At 62.2% G+C, this 27,714-nt stretch overlaps 5 protein-coding genes across 8 annotated transcripts in view; all 5 read right to left on the reverse strand.

The window, feature by feature from the left end:
- Positions 1 to 136: 136 nt before the first annotated feature.
- LOC136056497 (uncharacterized) lies at positions 137 to 1,082 on the reverse strand. The gene is made up of 4 exons (XM_065748710.1): positions 723 to 1,082; positions 549 to 645; positions 395 to 464; positions 137 to 313 (listed from the first exon to the last, which is right to left on the reverse strand). The coding sequence occupies exons 1-4, from the start codon at positions 1,080 to 1,082 to the stop codon at positions 151 to 153; spliced, it is 690 nt and encodes a 229-aa protein (XP_065604782.1). The 3' UTR covers positions 137 to 150.
- Positions 1,083 to 5,791: 4,709 nt separating this feature from the next.
- CILP2 (cartilage intermediate layer protein 2) lies at positions 5,792 to 11,748 on the reverse strand. The gene is made up of 9 exons (XM_065748694.1): positions 11,688 to 11,748; positions 10,918 to 11,016; positions 10,194 to 10,466; positions 9,851 to 10,033; positions 9,144 to 9,302; positions 8,779 to 9,039; positions 8,561 to 8,669; positions 8,332 to 8,489; positions 5,792 to 8,238 (listed from the first exon to the last, which is right to left on the reverse strand). The coding sequence occupies exons 1-9, from the start codon at positions 11,746 to 11,748 to the stop codon at positions 5,846 to 5,848; spliced, it is 3,696 nt and encodes a 1,231-aa protein (XP_065604766.1). The 3' UTR covers positions 5,792 to 5,845.
- Positions 11,749 to 12,549: 801 nt separating this feature from the next.
- YJEFN3 (YjeF N-terminal domain containing 3) lies at positions 12,550 to 15,993 on the reverse strand. The gene is given in 8 exon segments (XM_065748662.1): positions 12,550 to 12,761; positions 13,250 to 13,400; positions 13,783 to 13,896; positions 13,985 to 14,095; positions 15,087 to 15,203; positions 15,206 to 15,265; positions 15,267 to 15,413; positions 15,415 to 15,993. Coding segments are annotated over 8 exon segments (957 nt in total). The 5' UTR covers positions 15,460 to 15,993.
- A 1,717-nt stretch (positions 15,994 to 17,710) lies between these two features.
- Positions 17,711 to 18,769, reverse strand: NDUFA13 (NADH:ubiquinone oxidoreductase subunit A13). The gene is made up of 5 exons (XM_065748634.1): positions 18,654 to 18,769; positions 18,504 to 18,582; positions 18,296 to 18,367; positions 18,125 to 18,194; positions 17,711 to 17,851 (listed from the first exon to the last, which is right to left on the reverse strand). Exons 1-5 carry the CDS (start codon positions 18,745 to 18,747, stop codon positions 17,732 to 17,734), a joined length of 435 nt encoding a protein of 144 aa, XP_065604706.1. The 5' UTR covers positions 18,748 to 18,769; the 3' UTR covers positions 17,711 to 17,731.
- A 4,513-nt stretch (positions 18,770 to 23,282) lies between these two features.
- Positions 23,283 to 27,714, reverse strand: part of GATAD2A (GATA zinc finger domain containing 2A) — a 38,295-nt gene continuing 33,863 nt past the window's right edge. For all 4 annotated transcript variants that reach the window (XM_065748706.1, XM_065748704.1, XM_065748703.1 and 1 more), the window contains 5 exons: positions 26,798 to 26,965; positions 25,897 to 26,173; positions 24,912 to 25,201; positions 24,178 to 24,361; positions 23,283 to 23,767 (listed from right to left, as the gene is read on the reverse strand). In XM_065748706.1, the coding sequence (XP_065604778.1) occupies positions 23,637 to 23,767; positions 24,178 to 24,361; positions 24,912 to 25,201; positions 25,897 to 26,173; positions 26,798 to 26,965 (1,050 nt within the window). In that variant the 3' untranslated portion in view covers positions 23,283 to 23,636. The remainder of the gene's footprint in view (positions 23,768 to 24,177; positions 24,362 to 24,911; positions 25,202 to 25,896; positions 26,174 to 26,797; positions 26,966 to 27,714) is intronic.

Genomic DNA, 27,714 nt, shown 5'->3' on the forward strand with positions numbered 1-27,714 from the left:
CGCTTTGGGTTTTCATCATGGTTTTATTGGAGATGGGTTCAGACCCGTCCGACCGCGTGGCACCGCCCCAGCCCCATGGCGCCCCATGGCGAACTGTCTTCCCACGACGTCCCCACATGGATGGGGCCACCCAGCCCCACGTCACCGTGCTCAGAGCAGCCACTTGGCGGTGAGCAGTGCCAGGAGGAGGCTCAGGGGCACGGCCACGCCGGTGAGCACCGCTGTGCTCCCGCTGGAACTGCGGTTCTGGATGTCCCAGATCCAGTCCGACAGCCTGCGGACCTGCTGCTTGACCTCCTCCTGGAATCTGCTCCTGGAGGGGGGGGGGGGGGACGGCGGAGGTTGGTGACAGAGCACAGGGATGAGGCGTCGGTGGGGGGAGCGCAGCTCTCACCTGTCCCTCTGCACCTCCTCCAACTGCTCCTTCTGCTGTGCCACCTCCACCTGGAGCGCCCTGTTCTCCTCTGCGGGAGAGGACGGGGTCAGAGTGGCCCAGGGGATGAGGATTGGGGTGCTGGGGGGGTCAGGGATGCTATCCTAGTGCTCACCTTGCAGCCGATTGACCACGGCCTCCTGCTCCCCCCTGTGCTGCTGCAGCTGGGAGAGCTGCTGCCTCAGCTCCTGGACGAACCTCTGCACCGCATCCTGAGCGCAGGGACACGGCTCAGCAAACCCCCCCGCCCCCTGCGCCCAGGGGTCCCGGCCCCCCACCCTCCACTCACCAATTGACTCCTGCAGCTGTCCCACTGCTTGTGCACCTCAGCGAGGGACCGGTTGGTGGCCCTGAGCAGCACAGCGAGGGACTCGTTGGTGGCAGCCAACTCCTGCCCCAACGCACCCACCTGCGCCCACAGCCTCTGCTGCCCCCCCTGCAGCCGTGCCAGCCCCTCCAATTCGGGCACTGTCCCCGGCTCTGTCCTCGGTCCTGGCTCGGTGGTCTGCAGGCACAGGGAGGATGGCAGCACTGTAGCCAGCATGAGCACGACCACCACCACGACCACCAGCCCGTAGACCCTCCAGGCTCTCCTGCATTTGGGGGGGCAGTGCGCGCTGCAGTCCGGCACGCTGCCCTGCGCGGCCATCGCTCACCGCGCCCGGATGGGGCAGTCCCCTCCCGGAGAAACCGAGGGATGAACCCAAATTCCTTTAGTTTCGTTTCTCCGATAACGGGACTTTCGCAGGAAATCATGTGATTGGTTCAAGGGCAGCAGCAGGAGGGGCCTGGGGGGGGGGGAGGGGGCAGGCAGTGTCCTTCCTAGGGACAGTGGGACACGTGGGGACACTGGGGCATGCCGCGGGGCTGAACTGTGCCCAGAGACCCTCCGGGGGGGGGAGGATGTTGGAGGGTGGGCAGGGAATGTTGGAGGGTGGGCAGGGGGTGTTGGAGGGTGGGCAGGGGGTGTTGGAGGGTGGGCAGGGGTGTAATCCAATAGAAAGCACAGCAACAACAGCAGAGTAGCAAAAAAGTCCCAAGCTGCAGCAAGAGAGGACTTGCCTAAGTGCAACAGCCACAGAAACAAAGGAAAGCATCTGCTTACCTTCAGAAGGCCTCAGATATGCAGGAGCCCCCAGCAAGATCCTCTCACCCCCACTGCCAACCCTTAAATGAGGGCTGGGAAGGGATGGATCCTGGCTCCACCCATCCCAATGCGTTGCACTGAATGCACCTGAGCTCCCTGGGCCGGCCCTGCCTTCCCACCATGAGCTGCATCACTGCTTCAGGCCGTGCTGCAGTGGGATTTTGGATATGGGATGAGGGGTTGTGGATGCAGGATGGGAGATGTGCCACGTGGGGTGTAGATAGGCCACGCGTGGCTACGGGATGCTGGATATGGGGTGTGTGATGTGGTGGGTGTGGGGTCCTGGATATGGGAGAGGGGATTTAGGGACGTGGTTCAGTGGCCGTGGTGGTGATGGGTCAACAGCTGGACTTGAGCTGGAATGATTCTGTGGTTCCACATGGGGTGGTGGCTATAGGTTGGGGACACGAGACCCCTCACAGAGCCCTGCAGCACCACAGATGCTCTTTCCCCACCCTCCCCTCTCCCCAGAACCCCCTCTGGTCCATAAAAACAAAGCAAAACAAAAAAAGCAAAGCGTGGCACTGAAATGAAAAACACCACTGTGTACCGAACAGAGTTCTGAGTCAGATTTCTGCCATCTGGAGGAGTGAAGGGCTCTGGCAGACCCGTGTGTGCTGTCCCTCAGCGCGATGCTGTTGTTATTTATGGGATCCTGAGGGTGAGTGAAGGCCAAAGGTTTCCAAAATAGCCCAGGAATGGGGATGGATGGGGATGGATGTGTTTTCCAGCAGCGGCACATGGGAGAGTGGAGACGGGAGATGGGGCTGTAACGCCTCACACCGGTCTGAAAAGCGACTGCGGGTGGAATGTGGCCCCAGAGGGCAGTTCTGGGGACGGGGACGTGTTTGGGATCGGGATCAATCCTGAAATTGGTTTCCATCCCATGCATTCGTGGCTGCATTTTGGGTCACGATCCCCACTGCTTTGCCCTCAGACCTTGACTCTTATGGCTCCATTCGTGGACGGGGGGGGGGGGGGGGGGCACAGAGGGCTGTGGCCATGCCCCTGCTTTTTGGGACGGGGCACGGGGACCGCTCTCCCCGCTGTTCACCGCGTGTTTTCCTCCCGCTCCGGCAGCGCCGCGTCTCTTGGCCAGACGGACAGGAATTCTGCAGCAGGAGCTGCCACGGGTGGGGACGGAGCTGGCACCTCCCACGTCCCGGATGACACCCCCCCGGGATGCTGCGCCGTGGGGCAGGAGAGCCCTCTATGTACACCTCCCCCCCCACCAACCAGAGCGCGACCCCCATTAAGGGCCAAGCGTGGCACGAGGAGAGGAGCTACTGGGACACGTGGGACACATTTGGGGCTGCAAAGAGCTCAGGGTGGGGGGGAGGGGGGGGAGGGGGACGCAGGGGGCTGTGCCCCCCCCCGGGAGCGGCGCGGGGCCGAGCGCAGCGTGCAGTGTCTGCTGTTCCTTGCTGCTTTCATCCCTCTCCTGCTCGTGTTCCCTGGAATGTGACTTTCTCTCCTATTTCGGGATGGAGTTTTGGCCGCCGCCTTTTGTTATTTCAGTTTAGGCGCTCTCATTCTATTTTCCATTATTTAAAAAGAAAGGGAAACAAAAAAAAAAAAGAAAAGAAAAGAAAAGAAAAGAAAAAAATACCCCACCAAAGCCAGAAGCGAGCGAGCTGCTTCCCAAGTCACATTCCAGCCCACGGCTCTGCTCGCTGCCAGCACCGGGACGTGCCCGTGGGCACCCATGGGTGCTGCCCCCATCGGGGGGGAGGGGGTGAGCGGCACCAGTGTCCCCCAGACAGGAGCAGTGCTGTGCCCCACCGTCCCCATCCTCCCCAAAACAGGGCACTTTGGACCCCCAAGCTGTTGCACCCCCTCTCCCCCCGGGTTCTCCATCCCTCTCCATCAGTGAGTGCCCCCCCCCCCCCCCTCCCCCGCCCCCCCCCCGGGTTTTGCTGCGTGCTCTCTGCTCAGGAGGCACAGAACGGCCCTGGGGCGGCAGCGGTGGTCCTCAGCTGCACCGCAGTGACGCGTTCCGCATCGGGAGGGGCTATTTTGGTACCCTGGGGTGGGCGGAGGGTGGGGTGCGGGCGCAGCCGGGATGGTGGGGGCAGGGGGTGGGGGTCCCGGGGGGATTTGGTCGCAGCCCCCAGCCCGGCCCTGACCCCGGGCGGGATTCCAGCCCTCGGGAATGAGGGGTTGGGCCGCACACCCAGCAAGGACCTCCCGCGCTCATCCCTCCATGACGTTGGGGGGGGGGGGGGGGAGGGGGGGGAGGAAGCCCCTCGCATCCCCTCGCAGCCCTCTCCCTGTCCCCAGCTCAGGGAGGAGCCCGGGAGCGGTGCTGGGCGGTGCGGGGACGGAGCAGCGCAGGTGGCAGAGGAGCATTCGAGAGACACCCCCCCACCCCCCCCACCCCCCTCTCTCAGGAGGACGTCTCCCCGAAGCCCTCAGGGCAGGCTCGGATCTGCTCATGGAATTGCCACGAGCCGTCCCAACAGTTATTTATTTATTTATCTATTTTTGCCCGCCTTCCTTTTGCCATTTTTCATCCCGTTTCGCAGCGGGAGCGGTTTCCCTCTTCCCTCCCCCCCCCCACCTTCCCCTTCCCCCCCACTCCCCCACTCCCCGAGCAGACGGCGAAAAGCGGTCCCACCCGCCGTCACTTCGCACCCCCATCCCACGACGACCCCCCTCTGCGGGGGACGTGGAGCTGAGCCCCAGCACCCCCCAACCCCGGGGTGGGCAGTGAAGGGATCGGGGGTTCAGATCCCCGCGTTTCGGGGCCACGCGGGGACGGAGCGCTCCCCCCGCAGCAGCAGCATCCCGAAACCCGACGTGTCCGCGGCATTTCCCCTCCAGGCGGAGCGGCGGGGCCGGGTTTTGGCTGCCGAAACGCCCAGGGGTGGTTTTGGCACAGCCCCCCGAGTCCCGTCCCCCCGGGTGCCCCGTCCCCTTTGATCTCGCCAGCGGTAGCATCCAGCGGCAGGAGGAAAAAATGCCTCTCAGCGTCCAAAGCGTGTTTTAAAAGGGAAACATTGTCCCGCGAGCAGGAGGGGATGTTTTGGCCCCGCGGACGGAGCTGTTCCATTACAGCATCCCCCGGGCGGGGCGGGGGAGCGGGGCTGCTGCCTGCCAAGGGGTCCACGTGCTGGGGGACACCCGCACGATCCCCTCCCTCCCCTCCCACGACCCCCCCCCCCCACCCGCGTCCCGCACGCCCCTTGAGCCCGTGCCAGCGGTGCTCCGGCACATCGGGGCCAGGCGCGTTGGGGATGGGGCCGCCACGTCCCCCGGTTGTGGGGCTGATCGGTGCCCCCCCCCCAGCGCTGCGCTGCCGCCAACTGCCTGCAGCCGACCCAAGGCAAACAGCAGCCGCTGGGACGGTGCTATGGTGCGGGGCGAGGGAAGCCACGGGGCCAACCCTCCGTCGGGGCAGCGATGGGATGGGACCCCCGTCCCGTCCTGGGCGCAATTTGGGGGTGCAGGGGATGTCCACGCTCTCTGTCCCCCATCTCCGGGCACCCCAAGGAATCCCAGCAGCCACGCGGGTGTAAACACAACTTTATATTTTGTAATAAATAATGTACAATCCTTCAGTCCTACCCTCGCCCCTGCGCGCTGCCCAACCCTTCTTGCAGAGGGGGGGTGGGGGTGGGAGAAGTGAGTTTGGTTTCTCTTGGGAAAATGGGATCTGGGGCGAAAGGTGTGCCCCGAGGCCAAACACGGGGGTGGGGGGTCTGGGCTGAGTGCTGAGTGGGGGAAAGGCTGTGGGGCTGAGCCCGGTGCCCCCAGCACTCTGCCCCTGCACTCGAGCAGAGAAAAGGGCTTTCCTACCAAACGTGTGGTGGTTCTTGTTGGTTTTTTTTTCCCCCAAAAGAAACCCCACATTTCCTCCCTCACCCCAGCGGCCGCAGCACCCAGCCAGCACTGGGGCTGCCCTCGGCCCCCGCGATGGCACACGGGACCCCATCCCCATCGATCCCTTTCCCCCTATTTGCATTCGCCCCCGCGGATTTTCTCTTTATTTTTAAATAACCCCCAAAAGGGCCGCATCCTGCGGCCGGGGGGAGCACCACGAGCTGCCCCACACAGGGCTGGGGGCGAGGGCAGGGGACAGCACCGGGGGTGGGGGGTGGGGGGGGGGGGGTGGGCATCTCCCTGCCTTCCCCTTAAAAAGACGTCCCTGGGCAGGGGGGGACCATCCCCACCGGACGCAACCCCTCACCTCTCCGCGTCCCCCCCCCGTCGGTCGTTATAAATGGGCGCGGGTATAAGCGAGGGGAAGGGGCGGGATGCGGCGCTCACTGCCGCGCCCGGACGCGGCCCATTCTCCGCCGACTGCCGGGGGTCCGCGGGGTGGGCGCGGGGCTCAGGGCGCGCGCTCCGGAGGCGAAGTCCAGCACGTCGGGGGGGGCCCGGCGCAGCTCCCCGGCGCCCATCTCACGCCGGATCTCATCCAGCGCTTCGGCCGGCGATGTCAGCAGGCGCTGGAAGAAGCTCTCGCGCCCGGCCGGCCGCTCCTGGCAGGTGAAGGTGACGGCCGTGCCCGCGTCCGACTTCATCTCCCTCGAGAATCCATCCGACGTGCCGTCAAAGCAGCGGCCGATGGCGATCTCCTTGGCCAGGCGCGGGTTCTGGTCCGTCACCGTGTAGATGCCGTAGTTGTGCCCCAGAGGATCGACCGGAGCCAGCATGGAGAAGGCGGCCGTGTTGTTGCTGTCGGCCACCGGTGGGTGTCGCGCCAGGTAGTCCCGCAGGAGCCCATTGACGGCCGTGCGGCGGCAGCTGCCCTGCGGGATGACGGACACCGAGGTGCGGTCCACCAGGCTCTGGTCGTAGAGCATCCCGCTGCACTTGAACTCCACGCAGGCGCCCGAGCTGCCCCCCCTCGCGGCATCCCGCACGCTGCGGGCATCGCGCAGCCCGTACAGCTGTCCCCGTGTGCGTGGATGGCTGCCGCCCTCGTTGCGGGACCGCACCATGTACTCCTGCGGCCCTTCGATGCGCACTTTGATGAAGCAGGCCCGGAACTCCTGCGGGTTGGGCCACCACGCCAGGTAGTCGCCCGTCCAGGAGGTGAGGTCGCTCTCCTTGAAGGGCACCACGTTGTACTCGTACTTGTCCACCTCCACGCGGTAGAAGCGGAAGTGGTTGGCGCTGACCGGCGCCTCCTCGCACTCCCTGAGGCTGCGGTAGGGGTAGATGGGTCCGTTGGTCTCATCGATGTTGTTGGGGTCGGGCTTGGCCACGTTGACCTGGAAGGCCGTCTTCTTGATCTCGGGGTCATCGTGGTCCAGCCGGCGGTAGCCCAACTTGTTCAGGTAGGGCTGGGACACCCCAACGGCGTTGGGGTTGAGCTTGGGGCTGGAGGGCACGGCCTCGAGCTCCTCGCCCCCCAGCGTGGCGGTGATGTAGGCCGTGTAGGCATCGGGGCGGCGGGCGTCGCAGAAGGCGGGCAGGCAGGCACCGTTGGGGCCGGTGACCACGCTGTCGAAGCGGCCCCACGCCCGTGGGTTGGCGGGGAAGCCGGGCTTGGGCTCCAGGTTGATGAGGCTGACGACCACCCCTTCCAGCTGCTCGTAGGGGTTGAACTTCTCGTTGCTGTAGGCCCTGACCTTGACGAAGCAACGGCGATCCTCCGGCACGTCCAGGTTGAAGAGCCTCCTCTCGCGGATCTCCATGTTCCCCACGAGGAAGGTCCGCTCCTCCCTCCTCCCGCGCCGCTCCTTGGTCGGGCGGAGGACACCCTCCTCCTCCCACAACCCGCTCTCGGGGTTCAGGGACCACAGCTTCATCTTCCTCAGGTGCTCCGCCATCCACACCTGCCCCGCGTCCATCCTCACCTCCACCGGCCCCGTCTGCAGCGCCGTGCCCGAGTCCCCGTCCCTGAAGTCCACGGCGAACATGCCGTAGGTGCGCAGGGGCACGATCTCCCCATCAGCGTTGGCGAAGCTGAGGTCGCTGGAGGCGGCGCGCGCCGTGGCCATGTCCCTGGGGTCCAGGAAGGTGACGCTGGCTTTGACAGTGCCCCTGAAGACCTCCCCAGAGGGGTGGAGGAAGGCTCCGGCGGGGATGACGAGCTCTGCCACAGGCTCCTGGCCGCTCGCCTCGCCCAGCGGGATGGCATTGTTCTGCCCGGCGTCCAGCTCCACCGCCTCCTTCTTCCTCATCATCTTCACCTCCTGGTAGACCGCTCCGCCGCGCCTGTCGAAGGGCAGCACCTTGACGGCGTCCACCAGGCGCTGCTGCCGGTCCACGAAGCGTGCCACCAGGCGCTGCGTGTCGGGGGGCACCTCGATGGTGAAGGAGCCCTGGAAGCCGGTGAAGCCGATCTTCTTCCTCCCCAGGAAGATCTGCCCGAAGCGCAGCGGCTCCCCGGTGTCAGCCGCCGTCACACGTCCCTGCACCAGGACACGGGGCCGTGCGCAGGGCCCGCAGCCGCACTTGGCCACCACCTTGATGGGAAGGACGGATCCGCCGCACCGGATCTCCCGCATCTCCATGCGCCGCACCCCGCAGCAGCGCCGCGCTCCTGCCCCACACCGCTGCCCATCGGCCGGGCTGCCAGCACACGGTGTGGGTGGGCAGTGCCCCACGTCGTAATAGCGGGACCCACCGGCGTCCTGCTGGCACTCAGCGGGCAGCTCGACCAGGCTGGGCTCCGGCATTGCTTTGCAGCTCTGCTGACCCTGGGCTGGGGGAGAGAGCGGAGAGGGGTTTCAGAGGGCCCCTATCCCGTGCTCCCTGCACCGTGCCCCCGCCCCACGCAGACCCCGTGCCCGCTCACCCAGCACGCTGAGCTGTGCTGGTGCAGATCGGATGGCCCCGGCCTCGGTGCTGGCCTTGCAGTGGTAGGTGCCCGCCTGCTCCGGTGCCAGCGCCCGCAGCACCAGGCGGCTGCTGTAGTGGTGTGCTGTCCTGTCCAGCAGCGTCCCGTTGTGGTACCTGCAGGGATGGGATGCAGTGAGTGGAGATGCAGCGGGTGCCCCCCGTCCCCTCCCCCCGCACCCACTCACCAGTAGTACTTCTTGGGCACGGGTGTCCCCGAGGCTTTGCAGCAGAAGGTCACCTCCTGCCCGGCCACCCGCACCTTCGGCGTGGGGTGCAGCACCATGTAGGGCTTCTCTGCAGGGGAAGGACCGGAGGGTGCAGCCGTGAAGCCCCCCCCCCTGCCCCCCGCATCCCTCCATGGCACACTCGTGGGGCTCAGGACCCCGTGGCACGCAGCGCTCACCCAACTTCTGCAGCCCCACGTGTGCCACCAACACGCCGGAGCCGTTGGACACCACCGGTGCCAGTCCCGGGGCAAAGCCATCGCGGTGGGCACTGACGTTGGCACCGACGCTCACGCACAGCCCGGCCACACGGAACGCCCCACGCGTGTCACTGTGTGCCAGCAGCACCGGCGGGCGTCCCTCCAGGTAGATCCGGGCTCCGGGCAGCGCCGCGCCGGAGGCGGAGACGACAGTGCCCCGCAGCGTGTGCTCGGGGCAGGCTGCGGGACGGCACCGCGCTGAGACCTCGCGGCCACCGCCAGCAGCGGGGCCACGCGGGGATGGGGACGGGGGTCAGCGTCCCCGTGTCCCCGGGATGGGGTACCTGGGCAGGGCGTGGGGGGACACTGCTGCACCTCGGAGGGGTGTCCGGCGCACAGCAGTTTCCGTGCGTTCTGGCAGCTCCGCCGGCGGACACGCGTCCCGGTGCTGCCGCAGCTGCGGGAACAGGGACCCCACGCGCCCCACTCTGTCCACGTCGGCTCTGCAGGGACGCGGCGGAGCGTCGGGCGCCAGCACTGCCCACCCGCAGCACGCGGGATGGGAGAGAAGCGGGCACGACGGGGTCCCCGCCCCACGAGGCCCCGTGCTGCTGCCGCCCCCCATCCAGCCCCCAGCTCGGCCCCCCCAGCCCCTGCCAAGCTATTTTTACAAGCGCGGCCTCTGTGATTGCCATTAAGTCGACGACGACGTGCGGGAGGGGGCACGGCGCCCGGGGCGTGCCGCGTGGGCGCGGCCCCGCAAGGACGGTCCGTGACCCCGCGTGGGGCTCGGGAGCCTGCAGCGTGTGTGTGGGGGGGGGGCGGCGATGAAGGGGGGGGGGAGGTGTGCGGCGGAGAGCAGAACCTTCACCAGCAGAGCCAGAACGGGAGACCGCAGCCCAACGCCGACATTCCTGCGGCCGGGGAAGGGCCGCCGTTTGGCTCCGCCGCCGTCTCCTCCGTCTCTTTAGGAACGGGGCGGGAGGCGGCAGGTGGAGCCGTGGGAGTGGGGTCCGGGGGGGGAGTGGGGTCGGGGGGGATGGGTCCGTACCTGGGCAGGGCCCGGTGCTGCACGGCCGCCGCTCCACCGCTTTGCCCCGGCACTTGAGCTCCTTCAGCGCGGTCACCTCCTGCGCGTTAACGCAGCGGCGGCGGCGGCTCTGAGTGCCGCTGCTCCCGCAGGCGCTCCGCGAGCAGGGGCTCCAGGAGGACCAGTGCGACCAGTAGATGTGCTCTGGGGGAGGGCAGACGGGGTGAGCGGGTGGGGGAGGCTCACGGGAACCCACCGTCCCGGGATCAACGCCAGCAGCGCTTCTCCCTCCGGATAGCGCCGTCGGGGGAGGATGGGCTCCGGATCCCCGCGAGGTGCCGTCGGGGCCGGGGTCGGCACTCACCCAGCGGGCAGAGGAAGCGGATGTGGTAGTTGGAGCAGGTCTTGCCGTGCGGCTGCTCCTTATTGACGCACCGAAAGCCCTTTTTGGGGCTGAAGTGCACCACCTCTCCCACGTCCTGGGGCAGCTCCCACTCCGTGGTGCGCGCCTGGATGGCCACCGGCCGCGCGCACACGCGCCCGCGGTAATAGAAGCGGATGGCATCCAGGCTCTCGTAGTCGCCGTCCCCCCCGGGGTGGTCGATGTTGAACCACGACGTCCATTCAGCCCCTCCGCCTGCATGGAGCCCCCCATGAGCGCACAGCCCCCGCCCCCTGAGCGCACCGATGCGGCCCCGGGTGCCGTCGGGGATGGGGAAAGGACAGGGACATCCCGGGGATGGCTCCGTGCTGACTGATGGGGGCTGCAAGGACGAGCGGACACCAGCAGCGGGTGCTGTGACATGGGAAGCTTGGGGGAGGCCACCGCGTTCCTACTGCGACGGAACAGTGCCATGGAAGAGTGTGATGTCCCCAGGGGGAGCGGGGTGGCAGTGGGGGACACTGCACTGCACAGCCCCTTGGGATGCTGCAAGTAGAAGTGTCCCTGCACCGCCCTGGCTGTGGGTCCCCCGTGGCACAGTGTCCCCGATGGCACAGTGTGCCCCAATGCGTTGGTGTCCCCTGGATCCCCACGGCGTGGTGTCCCACGGGGGCTCAGGGACTGCTCCGTGGTTCTGGGGTCGTACCTGCTGTGTCCAGGTCGAGCTCCTCTGGGCTGGGGGCTGCTTTCCAGGGCTTCCCAGGCACATCGGTCTTGCTGGGCTCTGAGTCATTCTCCAGGGACTCTGAGGGGGGCACAGGGTGAGAGCCCCCAGCATTGGCTCACCCCATCCCCAGGGCTGTCACTGAGCCACAGACACCAACGTTGCACTGTACATCACAGGCATGGGGCAGGTGGGGGGCACGGGGCAGGGTTTGGTGGTGGTGGAGCAGAGGCTGCGTGCTGGAAATGCTGCCCCGGGGTGACACGGGGGGGTCGAGCTGCCTCATTGAGGCCGTGGTATGATCAGCCCCCAGCAATCAGAGCAGGCAAAGCAGGAAATTGGGCTGTAACACCACAGCCTGGGGCCGGGCAAGCAGGGCAGCACGGTGGGGGTTCACTGCCCGAGTCCACCCCCCAAGAGGTCAGCTCAGGACACCGGGGTTTTCTGGGGACAGCTCTGCAGCCCCTGTCCCGTGGGGTGGGTGGCACTTCCCCTCCCCCCCTGGGGAGGATGAAGCACCCCAATGGGGCAGCTCATCCCTGAGCATCTCCAACACATCCCTCGCTCAGGAGGGACGCTCCCGGCAGCTGTGTGACATCTGCCCCCAGCCAATAGCTGTCCAACCCCGGGGCTGCCGTCCTGCCCTGCACGTCCCGCAGCCCCCAGCCCCGCGCCGCATCGCCGTGGGGAACAGGAGGGGCTTCCCCAGCCGGCTCCCTGGGATGCTGCTGCAAAGGCTGAGATCTCCTTACCTGCTGCCTCGGTGCAGCAAAAGGTGGCGAGAGCCAGGAGGGCCAGCGGCAGCCGCCCCATTGCTGCCCACGCACCGCTCCACCCGCGACTGCGAGCGGGGCCGCCCCGCAGATCTATATAGGAGGGCTTTCCCCCTCGCGCCAGCAGGCAGCAGAAATCGGATCCTGGCACTCGGGGCCGTCAGCTCCGCCGCGTTTGGCCCCGTGTCAGGAGGGAAACGGGAACGAGCCCTCCCCGTGAGCCGGCCGCGCGCTGCTCCAACCCGGGAAACTCGAGGGCTTGTTTTGCAGAGCTGCTAAAATTGGATGCACTTGGGAATGCAGCTGGGAGGGAAGGGGAAAAAAGATGAAAAAGGCCCTTCCTCTGAGCTCATGCGGTTGAGGTTGGGGTGCCAGAGCTCCCTGGCACTGCTGTGGATGGGCACAGCCGGTGGGTGCCCGTGCTGTGACCTGAGCCACATGTGCTGCTGTCAGCTGAGATTTTGCACAGCTCGCTGCACCCATGGCCCCCAGCACCCCCTGGGGTAGGAGGGGGGCACCCAGCAAAGGGCAGAGCGGGGGGGATCACCCCAAACCATGGCCTCGCCCCCTGGACTCTCTGTTCCCCCCCATTCAGGCTCCTGGAACTGAGACGTTCTGGGGTCACCCGACCCCCACATCATTCCGGGGCTGAGGACACCCTCCCCCCATCAGTTGGCACCGGTGGGGACAGCCCCAGCAATTCCTCATCATCATCCTCCCCGCTAATTAAGACCTGGGGTTGCTCAGCCCTGTACCCCATGCCACACCACGGGGACAGCGGCCACCGATGGGACCCACGGAGCCCACCCCACGCAGACACTGAGCCAGCAGTCCCAGTGCTTTATTGCGGGCCACGCAGGGCCACCACACACTCAGTGCCCGGGTACTCGGGTGGGTTGAGCTCAAACTTCTTCTGCACATCGTAGGGCACGAAGCGTCCGGCCACGAAGTGCTGGCGGCCCAGGAAGCGGCGGGCACACTGCTTGGGGGCCATGAGCGACACCAGCACGTCGGGGCTGATCCCACCGCTGCTGCCTGCCTCCACGTCCCACCCTGCAACGGCACAGAGACACGGGGAAGGGGTCGGGGGGGGGGGGACATGGGGTGGTGGAGGTATGGGGTCGGGGCAGGTGGGGTCCCCGTGGCACCCAGTGGCATTGCTGCCCCGCAGTGCCCTGGCTGCGTCCTGGCACAGTGTGGGGTTGTGCTTGGTTGGGGATTCACCAGCAGCCGTGCCCAGGGCTCCTGTTTGCTCCTCCAGCAGCACGGCGGGGGGGGGTGGGGGGGTGATGGCAATTCCAGGCCTGGCCACCAGACACCCGGGTGTTTGCAAATTACATCATGTCTCAGTTGGTTATTTGTTGGAGATGCCCTGAATGCATCCTCAGCCGTCAGCAGCACTCGCTCGGGGAGAACCACGGGGACAGTGCTGAGTGGGGGGCAGAGGGGGACCCACAGCTGTCCCCGCTCCTCCTGCACCGGGCACAACACCTGGGGGCAGATAGGGTGACAAACCCACCCTGGGGGTCCCCATCCCAGACCTGAGGGCACATCCAGGCTGACGATGGGGATGCGGATGTGTTTCAGGGTGGCAAGGATGCTGGCGCACGGCCCCCTGCCCTCGCCCAACTCCGCCTCAGCTCCCAGCACCGCGTCCACCACCGCATTGTAGGCATCGTTGATCAGCTGCACCTGGGGGGGGGAGGAACACAGTGGGCAGATGGGGGGTCCCCAAGCTCCCCAAACTCCCCGGACCCCCACCCCCCCAACCCCAGAGCATGGGAATGCTGCCTGTGGGGGCATCCCTTCTCCCTGCTGAATGGGATGTGCAGAGCAATTGCAAAAATTCCCCCCACCAGGCAAAGGGAGGGGGACATAGCGCGGCCAGGACAGCGATTTGAGGTCACATTCCTCCTCTGAGGGAGTCCAACACTTCCAACAACAACAGCAGCCCCAGAGCTGTGGGCAGGGCCAGCAGCGAGCGTGGATCTCATCCCCGTGGACGTCAGGGGGAATCAGCATCCTCACAATGCCCCCCAAGTGCTGCAGTGGGGGCGGTGGGTGGGGGGCTCACCTCGGTGGGGAGGTACGAGAGGAAGGGGATGTCCATCTTCTCACACTGAGTGGTGAAGTCCCGATACAGGGGATCCAGGGAGCGTTTGGGGTAGAAGATGGTGGGTTCGTAGTCCTGCACAGCAGAGCGGTGTTAGAGCTCCGTGGAGGAGGAGGAGGAGGAGGAGGAGGAGGAGGAGGAGGGGGGAGGAGGAGATACCTACAAAGACGCGCAGGTGCCGTGCACACACCAACCCGATGGCCCCGTTCTGTGCAGGGCCGCACACCACCAGCACCGTGGGCTGCTTCCGTGGGAGGGACGGCAGCGGGAAGGCCTGGGAGAGAGGAAGGGGGCAGCACAGCATCACCCAGCCCCGGCGGCAGGGGAAGGGGCACTGCAGCTTGGGGGGGGGGGGGCACAAGGTTGGGGATGCGATGCTGGATGGCAGCAGGTGGGTGGCGGGATGGGGATGGCACCTACAACGGGACGGAGGCAGCAGTGCCCACAACGGGATGGGGAAAGTGCCTGCGGTGTCTCGGGGCCGTTGCCCATGGCGGGACAGGGCCGGTGCCCGCAGTGGGTCGGGGCTCCCCGCCAGCCTGCTGGGAGGCGGCCGCGCTCCACATACCAGCAGCCGGCGAAGGGAGGCTCTGTTTATCCATCGACAGATTTTTTCCTGCTCACGCAGCCTGGCTCCCGCTCCCATCCAAACCCCGGAGCCCCGCGAGGCACCGCCAGTCCGCGGCCGCTGGACAGAGCCCGCTCACCCGGCCCCGGCCCCGCGGCAGCGTTTGGCCGCTGCCCCACAGATGCGCTTCCAGCTGCCGTGTGGCTCCCGGGAATGCGGTGGGGGGAGCCCAGGGAGGGGACGATGCTGGGGGCACGGCACAGCTGGGGTCAGCACGGTCCCGTGTGGTTCCCAGCCCCGCGATGAAGAGGAGGAGGAAGAGGAGGGTGCTCCCCACTTATTGGGATGCAGCAATGTGGGGCCGTGCCAGCCCCACTGACCACAGGACGCGTCGAAGCTCCAACACCCAAATAGTTCTGCTCCTCCGACAAAGTCTGTGCCCTGAAAGAAGGGGAGGGCAGAGCAGGGCCCAGACACCTCGAATGGAAAAGCTGAGCCCGGAGTGGAGCTCATTGCCCTCATGAAGCACAAAGCTGCCCTTGATGCTGCACCTCTGCTCAGCTGTGGGGATGGGATGGGATGGGATGGGATGGGATGGGATGGGATGGGATGGGATGGGATGGGATGGGATGGGATGGGATGGGATGGGATGGGATGGGATGGGATGGGATGGGATGGGATGGGATGGGATGCTCACCTTGGTGATGGCCACAGCACACGCGTGTCCCCAGATCTCGATCAGCTGCTGCCGCCCGAAGCGGTAATCCTCCAGCAGCTCCTTCTCCATGGCCTCCGCCTCCGCTTTGCTGTGGGGGGCAGTGGGCAGCTGTGAGGGCAGGACCCCCACAAACCCCACTCCGTTCCCAGCCAAGCAGAGCACCGCAGCGGGGTGATCACCATCACTTTGGGGCAGGGGGTGCACGTGGCTCGAGGGGGAGCTGGGACGAGGAGCCGGGCGCACACAGCGCTGGGTCGCGGTTGCCTTTCGTGCGAGGCACGGCCCTGGCAGCGGCCCCGGGCTGCGGTGACCGGGCTGTTATATAAAGCTGAACAATGCTGTGGTTGTTCATCCGCTGCCGAGCTCTGGCAGGGCTGGGAGCTTCGGAATTGGACCATAATTGCTCACATCTGTTGGCTCACCTGCGCCGCGGATGGGAACAACATGTGCCGTTTCCAATCCGCTGCTGCTGCGTTTGTTATTGAAGGGATGGGGAAATCTGAGCCCCGGGTGAAGCCCACGTCGGCTCTGGGGCTGCGGGGTGAGACCCCACGGTGGTGCTGACACCTACGGGTGCTGTGGGACGGGGGGACCTGGAGCTGTGGGGTGTGCAATGGGACCTGGAACTCCACTGCTGGGTGCGTGTGTTACCCACACCTTGCGTGGTCACACAGTGGTGTGGTGCAGACAACCCCGGGAGCTGGAGGGGGTCAGAATGGGGTCCTGCTGGGTGTGTGGTGCCACAGACCTCATCCCACTCAGGCTGACCCCACAGACCTCAGGGCCCAGCAGACCCCATCCTGTGCCACACCCTGGATGTCCAACAAGGCCCCATAGACCCTACAGATGTGACATGCCACGGTCATTCTGGCAGATCCCACAGACCCCATCCACCCTGACAGATCCCATTGACCCACGTCCCCAAGGTGTTGGTTAACTCTATTAGACATCTACCCCCCCAGGATCCCCTGACAGACCCCATAAGCCTTCAGTGCCCCATCCATTCTGTCCAACCCCCAACACATCCCACCCATCCTATCCTGCCCCATGTTCCATCCCATCCCATCCTATCCTGTCCCAATCCTTTGGTGCCCTCTAGTGAGCCCCAGCCCTGTCCCAGTCCCACAGTGCAGTGCAGTGGGCAAACTGGGGGGCACAGGGACAGCCCCAACCCCAGGGTGCCCCCCCCCCACGCACATTGGCAGCAGCAGTCCCCAGGGCTTGGCCCCACTGCAGCTGTGTTGGCACTCACTGAACAGAAGACAAAGTTCTGACAAAAATCCGCTCTTTGGATCCAGGGGAGAACATTACCCATAATTGCTGCTGGCAAAGCATCCTGGGCCCCGGCCCAGGCTCGGTCCCAATGTTTTGGCACCGTCCCCGAGGGGGACACGCGGGGCTCCGTGTCCCTGGCTCTCCGCCCGCCCGGGGAGCAGCGGCCCCGCACATACGTCCCCCTCCAGCTGCAGACTTTGTGCTCTGTGTTCCCGTAGGGGTGTAAGTGCTGCTCTGATCCCAGCTCGGGACCAGCGGAGCCCAGCACAGCCAGGACCCCCCCGGGGGAGGAGGAGGGAGAGGTGCCAGCACACGAGAGCAGCCCCAGACATTTGCCCGCATTCCCCACACACTTTCCCCCCCCCATTCTGCATCGTGCCCCACTCCCGTCCCACTGCGGGATCCCCTCAGCCCGCGCCCCCCACCCCGGGGCTGCCGGAGCCGTCCCCATCCCCGCCGCAGCCATGGAGAGCCGGGATGCGGTTGCTCTGGCAACAGCCGCTATTTGGGTACCAGCCCCCTCCACCCCCGCGGCTCCGGGGCCGGGACCGCCCCGGGGGACACGTGTAGGGGCTCTGCATCCCTGCCCAGAGAGGAGCAGCGCGGGGTCCGCTCCCACCGCCGGGACCCAGAGATCCTCCGGCACCGCCCACCGCGTCCGGGGCATCGTTGTCCCTCCCCGCATCCCCTTCACATCCCGCGGTCCCACTCCGGGCGGGACCGGACGCGCCGTGCGGGACATGAGCACAGCGGGACCTCCCCCGGGGCTCCCGAGGGGCGGTGCGGGGCTCACCTGAGGTAGCGGGGGGGCTCCCGGGAGGGGCCGGGAACGGAGCTCATGGTGGGCACCGACCGGGATGGGAAGAGCAGGACGAGCCCTGCGGGAGCAGCGGCAGCAATGGTCCCCCCCGCGCTGCGCGGTGCCGCCCGCTGGGAGGCGGCTCTGACTGCCCCCGCCCCGCCCGAGCCCCCCCCCCCCCCAAACGACACAGCGCTTTCCCCCTTCCAAGCACAGAACTCAGTGGGGTTTCAGCCCTGATCCCTAACGGCGATGTGCACGGAGTCCTCGGGACCTCCAAACCCCAACAATCGTGACAGAGAGGGATCCATTCCCACTGTGACCCGGGGACACGCGGGGCAGAGAGCACCGAGCCCCCTCTGTGGGCGGCAGCAGCCCCTCACAGCCCCTCCCCCGCTCCCACCACCACGAGCCCCGATCCCACCCCACGTGGCACTGCTGCAGCCCCTCTGGGTGCTGCCCCACGAGGTTTCCGAGCAGGGACAAAGGAGCGGAGCACACTCAGGTCGCCGTGCACACCCACGCAGGTTTAATGCTGCAGGTTTAGTGCTCAGACGTAGTACTGCAGCCCGAACTTCTCGTTGTCCATCTCGGCAGACGGACGCAGGTAGTAGAGCTCATCCACCGTCGGGGGCACCCAGCGCTCGGTGTGGAACAGGGACTCACCAACCTGGGGGGGGGGAGGGGTGGGGTGGGGCTGGCACGGGGGTCTGCCCCCAGGGGGAGGGGTGGGGTGGGGCTGGCACGGGGCTCAGACCGTGCGAGGAGAGAAAATGGATATCCCCACCGCACCTCCAGCAGCACATTACCCACACCCACCCAAAAAAGACGCTCCCGAGGGACCCACGGGTGCACTTCCCCCCCCCCCTCCCCCCCCTCAGTGTGGGACCTCCGGGGCAGAACCCAATGGGAACCCCACACCCGCAGCACCCCGAGCCCAAACCTTCCAACCGGGAACGTCCTTCATGATCTTGGCCTCCTCATCCAGGTTCTGCCGCATGAGGCGGAGGGTCCTACGAGAGGGGGATCCGTACTGCAGCGGGGGGTTCTCTCCCCCTCCTCCCCCCCCAAAAAACAAAGCCCGGGGCCGAGCCCCGCGCTGCCCCCTCCCTACCTGCGGTCCGCCTCTGCCTGCAGCAGCGGCATCAGCGCGATGCGCGCCTCCAGATCCTCGATCAGCAGCCGCCTGAGGGGGGACGCGGTCAGCGGGGGGGTGGGGATGGATGGGGGGCTGTGCCGGGCAGGGGAAGGGAACGAGAGGAGAAAATGGGGGGGGGGGGGCGGGAAAGGCCCGAAGGGAACGGGAGGGGACCTTGGCGCACCTGCGCTCCCGGTTCCATTTGACGATGTTGTAGTAGCCCAGCAGGAGGCTGCCGACACCGAGCGCGAAGAGGCTGTAACCTGCGGGCGGAGCGTTAGGAGCGCCGCGAGCACGGCGGGGACCGGAGGGGGGACCCGGTGCCCTCGCCCACCTGAGAGCCCGCGGCGCGGGAGGTGCCGTTTGTAATCGATGGGGCCGTACCCGCCCGGCGGCGCCATGTCCTGCTTCACCTTCGGCGCCGCCATCGCCGCGCGGTACGTCACTTCCGCCGCTCACCGGAAGCGCTCTAGGGTGGCGGCGCAGCGTGAGAGCGCCCCCACTCCCACGCACCTCCCGCCGAGCGCGGCGGACTTAAAGGGGAAACGGCGCCAGGGAGTAGGTGGGCCCCACCCGGTGTGGAGCGTGCAAAATGTGCGCGCCCCCCGAGCGAGCACGCGCACGCCCCCCCCCCGCCCCCACCTCCACACACACACACGAGCACGCGTGCAGCGAAATGTGTACCATAAAGCCCGCACGGAGATGCGCGCATCGAAAGCGCTCAGAGCGCAGCACCCCCGATCCCCCCCCGCCCCACGAACGGCCGCGCTGCAGATCGAGGTCACCCCACCCCCCGCCCCCTTAAGCCCTAATCTTGCCCTAATCCCGCGGTGGCCGTTAATGACTGCAGATGGCGCGGGATGGGGTTGGGGGGAGCGCGGGGTCGGACCCGAAGTTCTCAGCGCCGATGAGCGCAGTTTCCCGAAAGCGAAACGGAGCGCGAGGGGCAACGGGGAGAAATCAGCGCCGGGAGCCGAGCACGGAGAGGAAACGCACGCTGGCACTCACAAACGCGGATGCTGAAATGATCCCGAGAGCGTGGAAATAAATCACTGCCCCATCGCTTTGCCGCTGTGCGATCGGAGCAGCGCATCTTCCGCAGCGCTGGGAGAAGGTTACACCACAGCAAACGGCGGTGTCACGTTCCTGCTCGGCGTGGGCTTTGTTTCCCGTGGGTTTTGCCGCTCTGCCCGTCCCGGCTCCAGCTGGGCTCGGTGCCGAAGGGGATTTGTCCCCAAAACGTCCCGTGTGCCACGTGGGTCTGTGCAGAACGATGGGGCCTCGGAGGTGCGGGGTGCGACGAGTGACGCGTGCAGCTTTTCATTTCCATTTGTGAAAATCCACGTGGGTTCCATCTCCTTCCTCTCCCCCCATGTGGGTTTGAGGGGCTGCACTCCTCGGGGGGGGGAGTGGGCAATGATGGAGATCCACACAGTGCCTGCAATCCACCAACACCACCACAACCACCCCCACCCCCCGGCGCTGCCCCAGCCCCCCAGTGAGAGCCAGACACAGGAGTTTGTCCACTTGTTTATTGTCATCCAAGCACTAAACCCCCCCCCCCAACACAACGCACAGTTACCGAGCTCAGGATCCTCCTCCATGGGGACGATCGGGGTTCAATGGGAACTTTATTTATTCCTTTTTGATGTCTTGATAGATATATCAGTCAAAGATTTAGAGTCACAATAAATACGGGTGACAAAACCATACCCTGCTCTGCTGCAACGTTTTGTTAACGGTGGTGAATTCTTCTCATTGAAGAAGAAAGCACAACGGGAGTTCCTGCACTGGATGCGATGTGCAGCGTGACTCCTCCTGGAGCACAGCAACACTGCTGCAGCTCCCTGAGGTCTTTTTGCATCATAGAGATCTAATTTGTATTACTAAAACAGAAGATGCTTTCCATTTCCATGCCCTCTCCTCACCAAAGGAGGTGACTGAGGAGCTGAACCCAGTGCCCACTCCACGTGCTCCCACAGCCCCACGTCCCCACTCCCAATTTTTTTGCTGTGCTTTGGCCGTTTCCTTCTTAGCACTCAGTAAAACAGAGGGGTGGTGATGTCTGAGCATCCGGAGGCAAACGGGCTCTTCCTGAAACGATGATCATTCCTTTCTATCAGAAAAGCAGCCGAAGCCACAACACTGTGCTCCTGGGAGTGCAGGGATAACCCAGCACCTTCCCCAGCACCGCAGCAGGAGCCCCACGAGTGGCACAACGAGGGGCAGAGTGCTGCCCCACGGCCACGGTGCTGCCCGAGCACCCCAGGGGCAATAAAGTTTGGCTACTGAAATAACAACAACAACAACAAATCAACAAAGCACACGGCTCCCAGACGGCAGCACTGGTTTCAAATGAAAATCAGGGGTTTATTTCACAAGTTGCTAAAATCTAAGTACAATAAGTCATTGTCATTATCACTGTATTATAAAATCTCGTCGTCGCAACGTCTCCGAGAAAGGTTATATGGCTTGCGAGAAGCAGCACTGCTCTGACCCTCTCCCCAGGAGAGGGGGAAGCCAGCAGCACCGTCCCCAGCTCATGCAGCACTGTGGCAGCAGTCGGTCTTTGTTCAGAGCTCTCCCCACAGCTCCGTGGGGCCGGGAGCCCTCCAGCAGAGGGAATGGGGCAGCACGGAGGAAGCGAGGTTTGTTCTGCAGAGCACCTCCACCGCTATTGGGACACTCCATGGAACTGAGCTTCTCTGCTTTTTCTTCCCCCCCCCCCCCCCCCTTCTCCGGGTGGCACAGAGGATGTGAAAGGCTGCAGCGTGCTGTTCTGCCCATCCCCGACCCCCAGGGTGACACAGCACCCAGGAGCACTGCTCAGCAGAACACACAGCACAGCATCCTGCTGCAGCACCCAATGAATACCGACATCTCCAAGAAACCCGCAGCTTAAAAACGATGTCAGGGCGGGTGTGGATGCCAGCAGTGATGGGTGGCTCGTGTCTGTCGGCTGCAAAAGCCCCGAGGGCAGCGCTGCCCTGGAGTTCGGGGCTCACAGGGCACTGCAATGAAGCTCTCGCTGTGCTCCGGCATCACCAGGGAGCAGCATCCACTCAGCACTGTGCACCTTCTGCTCTCAGCACGGAGCTCTCCCCCACCACGCTGAGCTCTGTGCCAGCTCTCTCCCCCCTGTGCTGAAACCCCACGCTGTGGTGGGAGCTGCTGTGCCCAAACGGGCGCTGACATCGCTTTTAACCCGGGTGCTTGGCATCCTTCCACCCCCTCCTTCCGTTCCCTCCTTCCCAGCATCAGCTGAAGCCACCCCGACATGGGAAAAGAAGGCAGACCTCACCCAGGCTTTGGATTTCTGCTGCCCAACGCATCTGATTTCAGATGGAGAGCAGCTCTGCTTTCTCTCACTGAGAAATGCACTCTCCCCACGTCACTTATCAGCACGGGACACGTCCAGGTGACAACGCGGGCAGAAGAGAGGGGAAAGATGCAAGAAAACTCCACACGTGTAAAGAACTGAAACAATTCTGTAATATTTCCAAGTGCAAAAATAAGATGCACTCCATTTCTCTGTCTCTTTCTCTCTCTCTCTCTCTCTCTCTCTCCACATCTCCCAATCCAAAATACACCCGGAATGAAAATGAAAACGAAACGAACCCGACACGATTCCTCTGTTGCCCACTTTGCTCTTAATATACATTTGTAAAACAAATGGGGAAAACAAAAACGAAACCAAAAAGAAAAAAAAAAAAACCAAAAACCAAAACCCAAAGTCCAATTGAAATTCCAGGGCTTTATACAGCAACAAAGACCATTTTGCAGAACTAGGCTCTCTAGGCTACCCAAGGGTTTGCAAAGTATCTAAATACCGATATTCACACAACAGAACAGGGGCTCCCACAAACGAGGTCTCCTTCCCACTATGCCATGGTCAGACCTGGGGGGGGGGGACAGCCCTACGCAGTGACTGCTTCAGAGTTGGACCTAAGGGCAGCTGCTAAGAAAATAAGGCTCAGCACAGAGGCTGAGTGGCCCCCCCTCCCCCCTTTTTCTTTATATATAGATATATATATATATAATTTTGCAAATAATTCTCATCAGCACTACTTCCAGCACTGATATGCAACGTAAGTAGTAAGGCATGTCTTTCTGTCACTCGAATTCGATGGGAATTTGGGAGAAGCACAGGGAAAGGAGGAGAGAAGACAATGGGGGGGAGGGGGGGGGGGAGATCAACCGGACCAAAGGGATCTGGGCTGAAACCTGTGGGATCCCCAGAATATATTAAAACCACGTAGAAACCTGTCCTTAAAGCGGGGTTACCTAAAGCTCTATCAAAATGCAACACTGCAGCAGCAGCTGGGGGAGCTCCTGGAAGGAGGGAGCAGTGCGTGCCCCCCCAACTCCATTCTGCCCTCCCCTTCTGCAGCTTCCACAACTCCTGGATTCGGAGTAAAATTGCTCAAAACAACAATAAACCTCCAACCCTCCCCCAGCCCCCCCCCACCCAAAAAAAAAAAAAAACCCAAAAATCAAACAAACAAAAAAGAAAAGAATCCCAAAGTTTTGCTTGAAGTCTCTGGGAACGTATGAAAGGCCCAACTGCTCCTCGCTGAATTACAAAGGTCGAAACAAAGGTGTCTGTCTATGCGGGAAATTGAGACTACCAACAGTTCCAAGTCTGTTCAAAACAGAATCCAACGAAAGCGAGAGGCTCCTGCACTGGGTCCCACCCACCAGGCAAAGTTTTGGTGGCAGCCAGTCCCTTCGAAAACGACAGACTCAACTGGAATTGGAGTTTGCGCTTATTTATCATTAGCTCATCAGCAGCAGCAGCAGATTTGGAAACATTATCATCTGTAGACTGCCTTCCTGGCTGAGGAGGGGCAGGGAAGAAAAGCAAACATGAACCTGGCTCACTAAGTGTGTCTGCAGGACCTGTGGGAGCTGCTCTCCCCGAGCTCCGTGGGGAACCAACACCGCGTTCCCGGCGTGCTTCTTGACAAAGAAACCAAGGGCAGAGACTCTCTTAGTCCTCCTCTTGTGCTGGTGACAAAGAAAATCCAAAACTAAATATATAAAGCCAAAAAAAATAAGGATTCTTCCCCTTCCCCGACAGCCTTCATTATCAGTCAATCACAAGAATCTGATAACCAAATGAGCTCCAGTCTCTGCCACCCACACGGTGGCATTTCTCATAGCAGGGACAGCAGCACTCGATGGGATGAGGAGTGGTCTTCTTGCATCCTATAAAGCCTGGGGCGTATCCAGCTGGGATTAAAGCAGATTCCACTGTCATGTGGTATAAAAAGGATGGCAGAAACAGGAAAGTCTTCCTCTCGGGCGTTGCTCTGCATTATTTCCACGTGGCAGACTGTGGGATGGACCGTGGGGGGATCATATCCAGGAGATACTCACGCTGGCGGTCTACTGCTGAGGAGGACTTGTGCACAGCTAAACTAGGGTTAACAAAGGGCAGAGCCCCACCTGAGGAGACACAGAAGAGAAGAGAGAGTCAAGGACACAGCACAGGACAAAGCAGCGGCACATGAGCACCACTGACATTTAACCTGCATGAAAACGACTCATTTACATTAGAGTAAGGCCCACCGTGACCCCTCCAAAGCTCTACAATCAGCTAAACAAACAGCACTACGACTTTGGATCTGAAATGGAGACTTGAGGTGAGGGCTCTCTGCAATGAAATCATGCTGAAGGGACACCTTAAGCTGTAGGAGAAAAAATATATATATAAACCAGTCAATACTGAGCTCACGACAGAGCTGTTTCCTTCCTGGAGATCCAAACAGAAAGCATCCTTACTCAGCGAGCTGGGACTGTTGGACAGAGTGCAGCTGTAAGCAGAAAGAAAAGAAACTTCAGGAAAAAAAATCTACCTGTGTTGATGGGAGTCTTCTTCCAGGCGGCAGCGCTGCCCTTGCTGACAGGTCTCTCAGCATGCTTACCTGGCCTGCTCCCAAGTGCTGCTGCAGACGATGCATTCTGCAACTTGGGTGACTGGCTAAATGCATGCAGCACTCCCCGTGGGGCTCCAGAGCCTCGAGACATCTGGCTAGAGGTCTGGTGAGAGAGCAGACAGGCACAGTGAGCATCCCTCCTTCGTGGAACAGAGCCCTGACCAACATCCACGGCCTAACTTCCTCCTTTCTCAGCTCCCTCTGCCAACCCCAGAACGAGCTGTTCGTTCCAGGGCTGAAAACTTCCAAGTCATCTCTTTCCAAAGAATCAGCTCCGTGCTTCTCAGAGTGCCCATAAGAATGCAGAATTATAAGCAACTGCAAAGCAGCAAAGAGATGTGCTGTGCGAGCATCTCCAACACCAGCAACACCACCTCCTCGGTCTAAATCATCAGGGCCTTGATTATCTCAGCTCAAAGCAGCCTCCTCCCAGCTGAGAGGTGGTTTTACAAGGTGCCTGAGATGCAGCTTCCACCACAAATGATGGACGGCTGTTACCCTGAAGCTTCACAACCACCACTACGTGCTCCTGGCTCAGCCACACTCTCAACCTGAGGTACATTTATTCCCACGTATTTACCACAGGAGCAAGTTTCTTCATTTGGTACATCCTAAAAACATGGAGATGGGGCTTCGTGCAGCCAGAGCCTCACCTGCTTGAGCGAGTGGTGCTGCACGATGGGGTCTGACTTGCTCTGCACAGGAGATGCAGTCTGTTGCAGTATCCTCTGCTCGATCTCCTGCTCCTGCTGCAGTGCTTTGACGAAGGCAGCCTTCAGTCGGTTAGTGTGCTCTGCTTTCAAGGCCTTTTTCTGATTGGATGTCATACAGGTTTCACACATGATGGTTCCGTTCTTCTCCTCCCTCCAGCGGCAGGTGAAGTCAGTCTTACACTGAGCACACATGTAGGGCTCACGAGATGAAACAGGAATGGAAACTTTACCTGCAGAACACAGCCAGGTGAGCTCAGCTCCACCTCTGATCTACGACAAGCCCCAAGGCACTCCATCACAACGACCCTCCCACTCCTCCCTCTCTGCAGGCATCCTGCAGGTCTTTCCTCATCCTCCTCCCATCACTCTGAATGCCAAGGGCATTGCAAAAAACGGGGAATGAGGCAAGAGACACGGTGCTATTTGTTGAGGCAAAAATCTGCTCCACTGTTTACTCTGATAGTTACGAAACGCCTGGTAAACCAGAGAGGGCTGCAGTGCAGAAGGGCAAGGACAGCCTTTAGTCAGCTCAGATTTTCTTGTCTTCTGCATGAACGTGGCATCAGAGATGGAGTTCTCATCTGCCTGGAGGCAGCCCCTGCAGCATACTGCTCTCCTTTCTCCCCAGGAACATCCCTCTACGAGCTGAAAACGCACTGTGGTGATGCAGAAACACATGGCTGGAAGGAAGTCACCTGCTCCAGGGAAAACCAGATGCATTTCATCCTTACCAGCAGTGCCTAGCCTCTGAGAAATCCCACAGCTCTACAGTTACAGCAGGTGGAGAACTGGGGATGAAAGCCAACCCCAGAGGTAAGATGGACTATGAAGGTGTAAGTCCTGGGAAGTGCATCCCACCATTGCCATCAGTGCAGATGGGAAAGGCTCTCCCCTCACCTCTGGAGGAATTTTAACGCCATCTCACCTTGAGTTTCCAGCAAATTCTGCACAACTTCTTCCAATCCAACGAGGTAAATGAATTCGTTATTAGCTGCGCTGGGCAGGAAGTTCATCTCGGGAGCAGGTGGCTTTGGAGGAGGGATCTCCAGCAGGGTCTTCTCCAGCTGCTTCCGCAGTGCCAGCTTGGCCGCAGCTTGCCGGCTGGCGGGAGACTCGCTGGAGTTGATGGAAGCAGCGCTGGTGGTGGTAGCATTGGCCTGAGCTGACGTCACCGTTGTACCTTTGATGGACGTTGGAGAGGCCTTGGAGGAAACAGGACACGGCTTAGTGACACCTGCCAGCAGGTTGGGACAGCCAGGAGCACGGTGGGGAGCTGCTGGGGGGCAGCGAAGGCGTGGATGTGGAGCTGGGACTTGGATTGTCACGGGTCCCAGCAGCTGGGACCACAGACTCTGAGTGTGTGAAGGTGGGGTGGTGGGGGGGGCTGGACAGCCTGCCCCTAAAGGTCACTTCTGCAGCGAGCGTGGGTCACCATACTAACATTTATTGCAACAGCATACCTCCTATTACATACATCACCTGTCATCTAACCCTCTAATCCTTTTATAAGGAACTGATCTTACTTTGTTATCAATTCCATCGAGTTTTGGAAATCCAAAAGAAAAGGAGCACTTTACGACTTTTTCTTTACCACTTTAAACTGCTTTCGTCCACGCTATGCCTACACAGCATCAGCATTAGCTGCTGCTGCAGGATCTCCTGCTGGCTCAAGCCCATTCTCAGCTCTGCTTATGAGAACGAGACCAAAGAGAGAAAAAACACTCCAAGGGACAGTTCCATATCCAAACACCAAATGCAAAACGAGGAGGAATGCTGTGTTCAACAAAGCACGGTCTGTTTGGCACAAGGTGTTTTGTGGGGCTCACCTGCGGGATGTTGACGATCAGGCTGGTGTTGGGGACGTTGGCCACACGGATCAGGCCCTGCTGGATGATCCTCTGCCCCTGGATTTGTACACTGGGGACTGATGCCCGTGGTGCCAGCAGCAGTGGAGGTGGCCCCGTGCTGGAGTGCTGTCGGATGTTGTGGATTTGCTGGGAAGACACAGAAGTGAGCTGAGGTGACGGGTCAGACAGCAGGAAATAAGGGTGGGGAGTCGAGCAGGATGGGAACGGGGCAAGGAGGGGAACCCAAGGAAAGCACAGGAATTAACACGTGTCAGAATGGGATGGTCTTCCCTTTCCCTCTGTCAAAATGAACCAAGGAGAATGTGGCATTAAAAGGGAAGCCCCCGTGTGAGGCCATCACGCTATGGACTGGAGAGCTGTGCCAAAAATCCAAGTCCCCACATCCAACTTCTTTTAAAACATATACTTGTTAAAAGCCTGATTCGTTCTAAGGGCATCAGGAAAGCTGCTTCTCACAATGAGGTTTTCTCCACATCAGAACAGAAAGAAAATGAAATGCCAAGTGCTCTGCCTTCCCCTTAATGCTGGCTATGCAGTACATAAAAGCAGACCTGTATCTTCAAAATAAACCCTCACTGAACATGGGAATATTTTTTTCTCCCCTCAGTTCCCCACAGAAGTCTTAATTCCACGAGGCCAAATCAAACAGAGCACTGCTTTCTGCTGCAGGTGATAAAGACCCCCATTTCCAGCTGGCTATCTCATTTCAGCAGCTCTTATTCAATCTGAACAGACATGATGAGCAAAAAAAAAAGTGAATTTTCACATTTGAGATGGTGAAACTGATAAGAAAGAACGATGGAAAAATGGAAGAGAAAAGGACTGCAGTTTGTTTCCTCTGCCACTGCTCTCCTAAGCAGTGGGTGAAGCTGGGA

This window comes from Cyrtonyx montezumae, unplaced genomic scaffold (assembly GCF_038088225.1).
Source record: "Cyrtonyx montezumae isolate F1298 unplaced genomic scaffold, pur_monq_1.0 scaffold_51, whole genome shotgun sequence".
Lineage (NCBI taxonomy): Eukaryota > Metazoa > Chordata > Aves > Galliformes > Odontophoridae > Cyrtonyx > Cyrtonyx montezumae.

Coding starts and splice junctions, on each gene's coding strand:
- LOC136056497 (XM_065748710.1), bottom strand. CDS start 1,082: ATGGCCGCGCAGGGCAGCGTGCCGGACTGCAGCGCGCACTGCCCCCCC. Junction 646..722: donor ACAGCTGCAGGAGTCAATTG/GTGAGTGGAGGG, acceptor CCCTGCGCTCAG/GATGCGGTGCAGAGGTTCGT. Junction 465..548: donor CGTGGTCAATCGGCTGCAAG/GTGAGCACTAGG, acceptor CCTCTCCCGCAG/AGGAGAACAGGGCGCTCCAG.
- NDUFA13 (XM_065748634.1), bottom strand. CDS start 18,747: ATGGCGGCGCCGAAGGTGAAGCAGGACATGGCGCCGCCGGGCGGGTAC. Junction 18,368..18,503: donor AAATGGAACCGGGAGCGCAG/GTGCGCCAAGGT, acceptor GTCCCCCCTCAG/GCGGCTGCTGATCGAGGATC. Junction 17,852..18,124: donor AGGACGTTCCCGGTTGGAAG/GTTTGGGCTCGG, acceptor CCCCCCCCCCAG/GTTGGTGAGTCCCTGTTCCA.
- CILP2 (XM_065748694.1), bottom strand. CDS start 11,748: ATGGGGCGGCTGCCGCTGGCCCTCCTGGCTCTCGCCACCTTTTGCTGC. Junction 10,467..10,917: donor GCTCGACCTGGACACAGCAG/GTACGACCCCAG, acceptor GGCTCCATGCAG/GCGGAGGGGCTGAATGGACG. Junction 8,239..8,331: donor AGCACAGCTCAGCGTGCTGG/GTGAGCGGGCAC, acceptor TCTCTCCCCCAG/CCCAGGGTCAGCAGAGCTGC.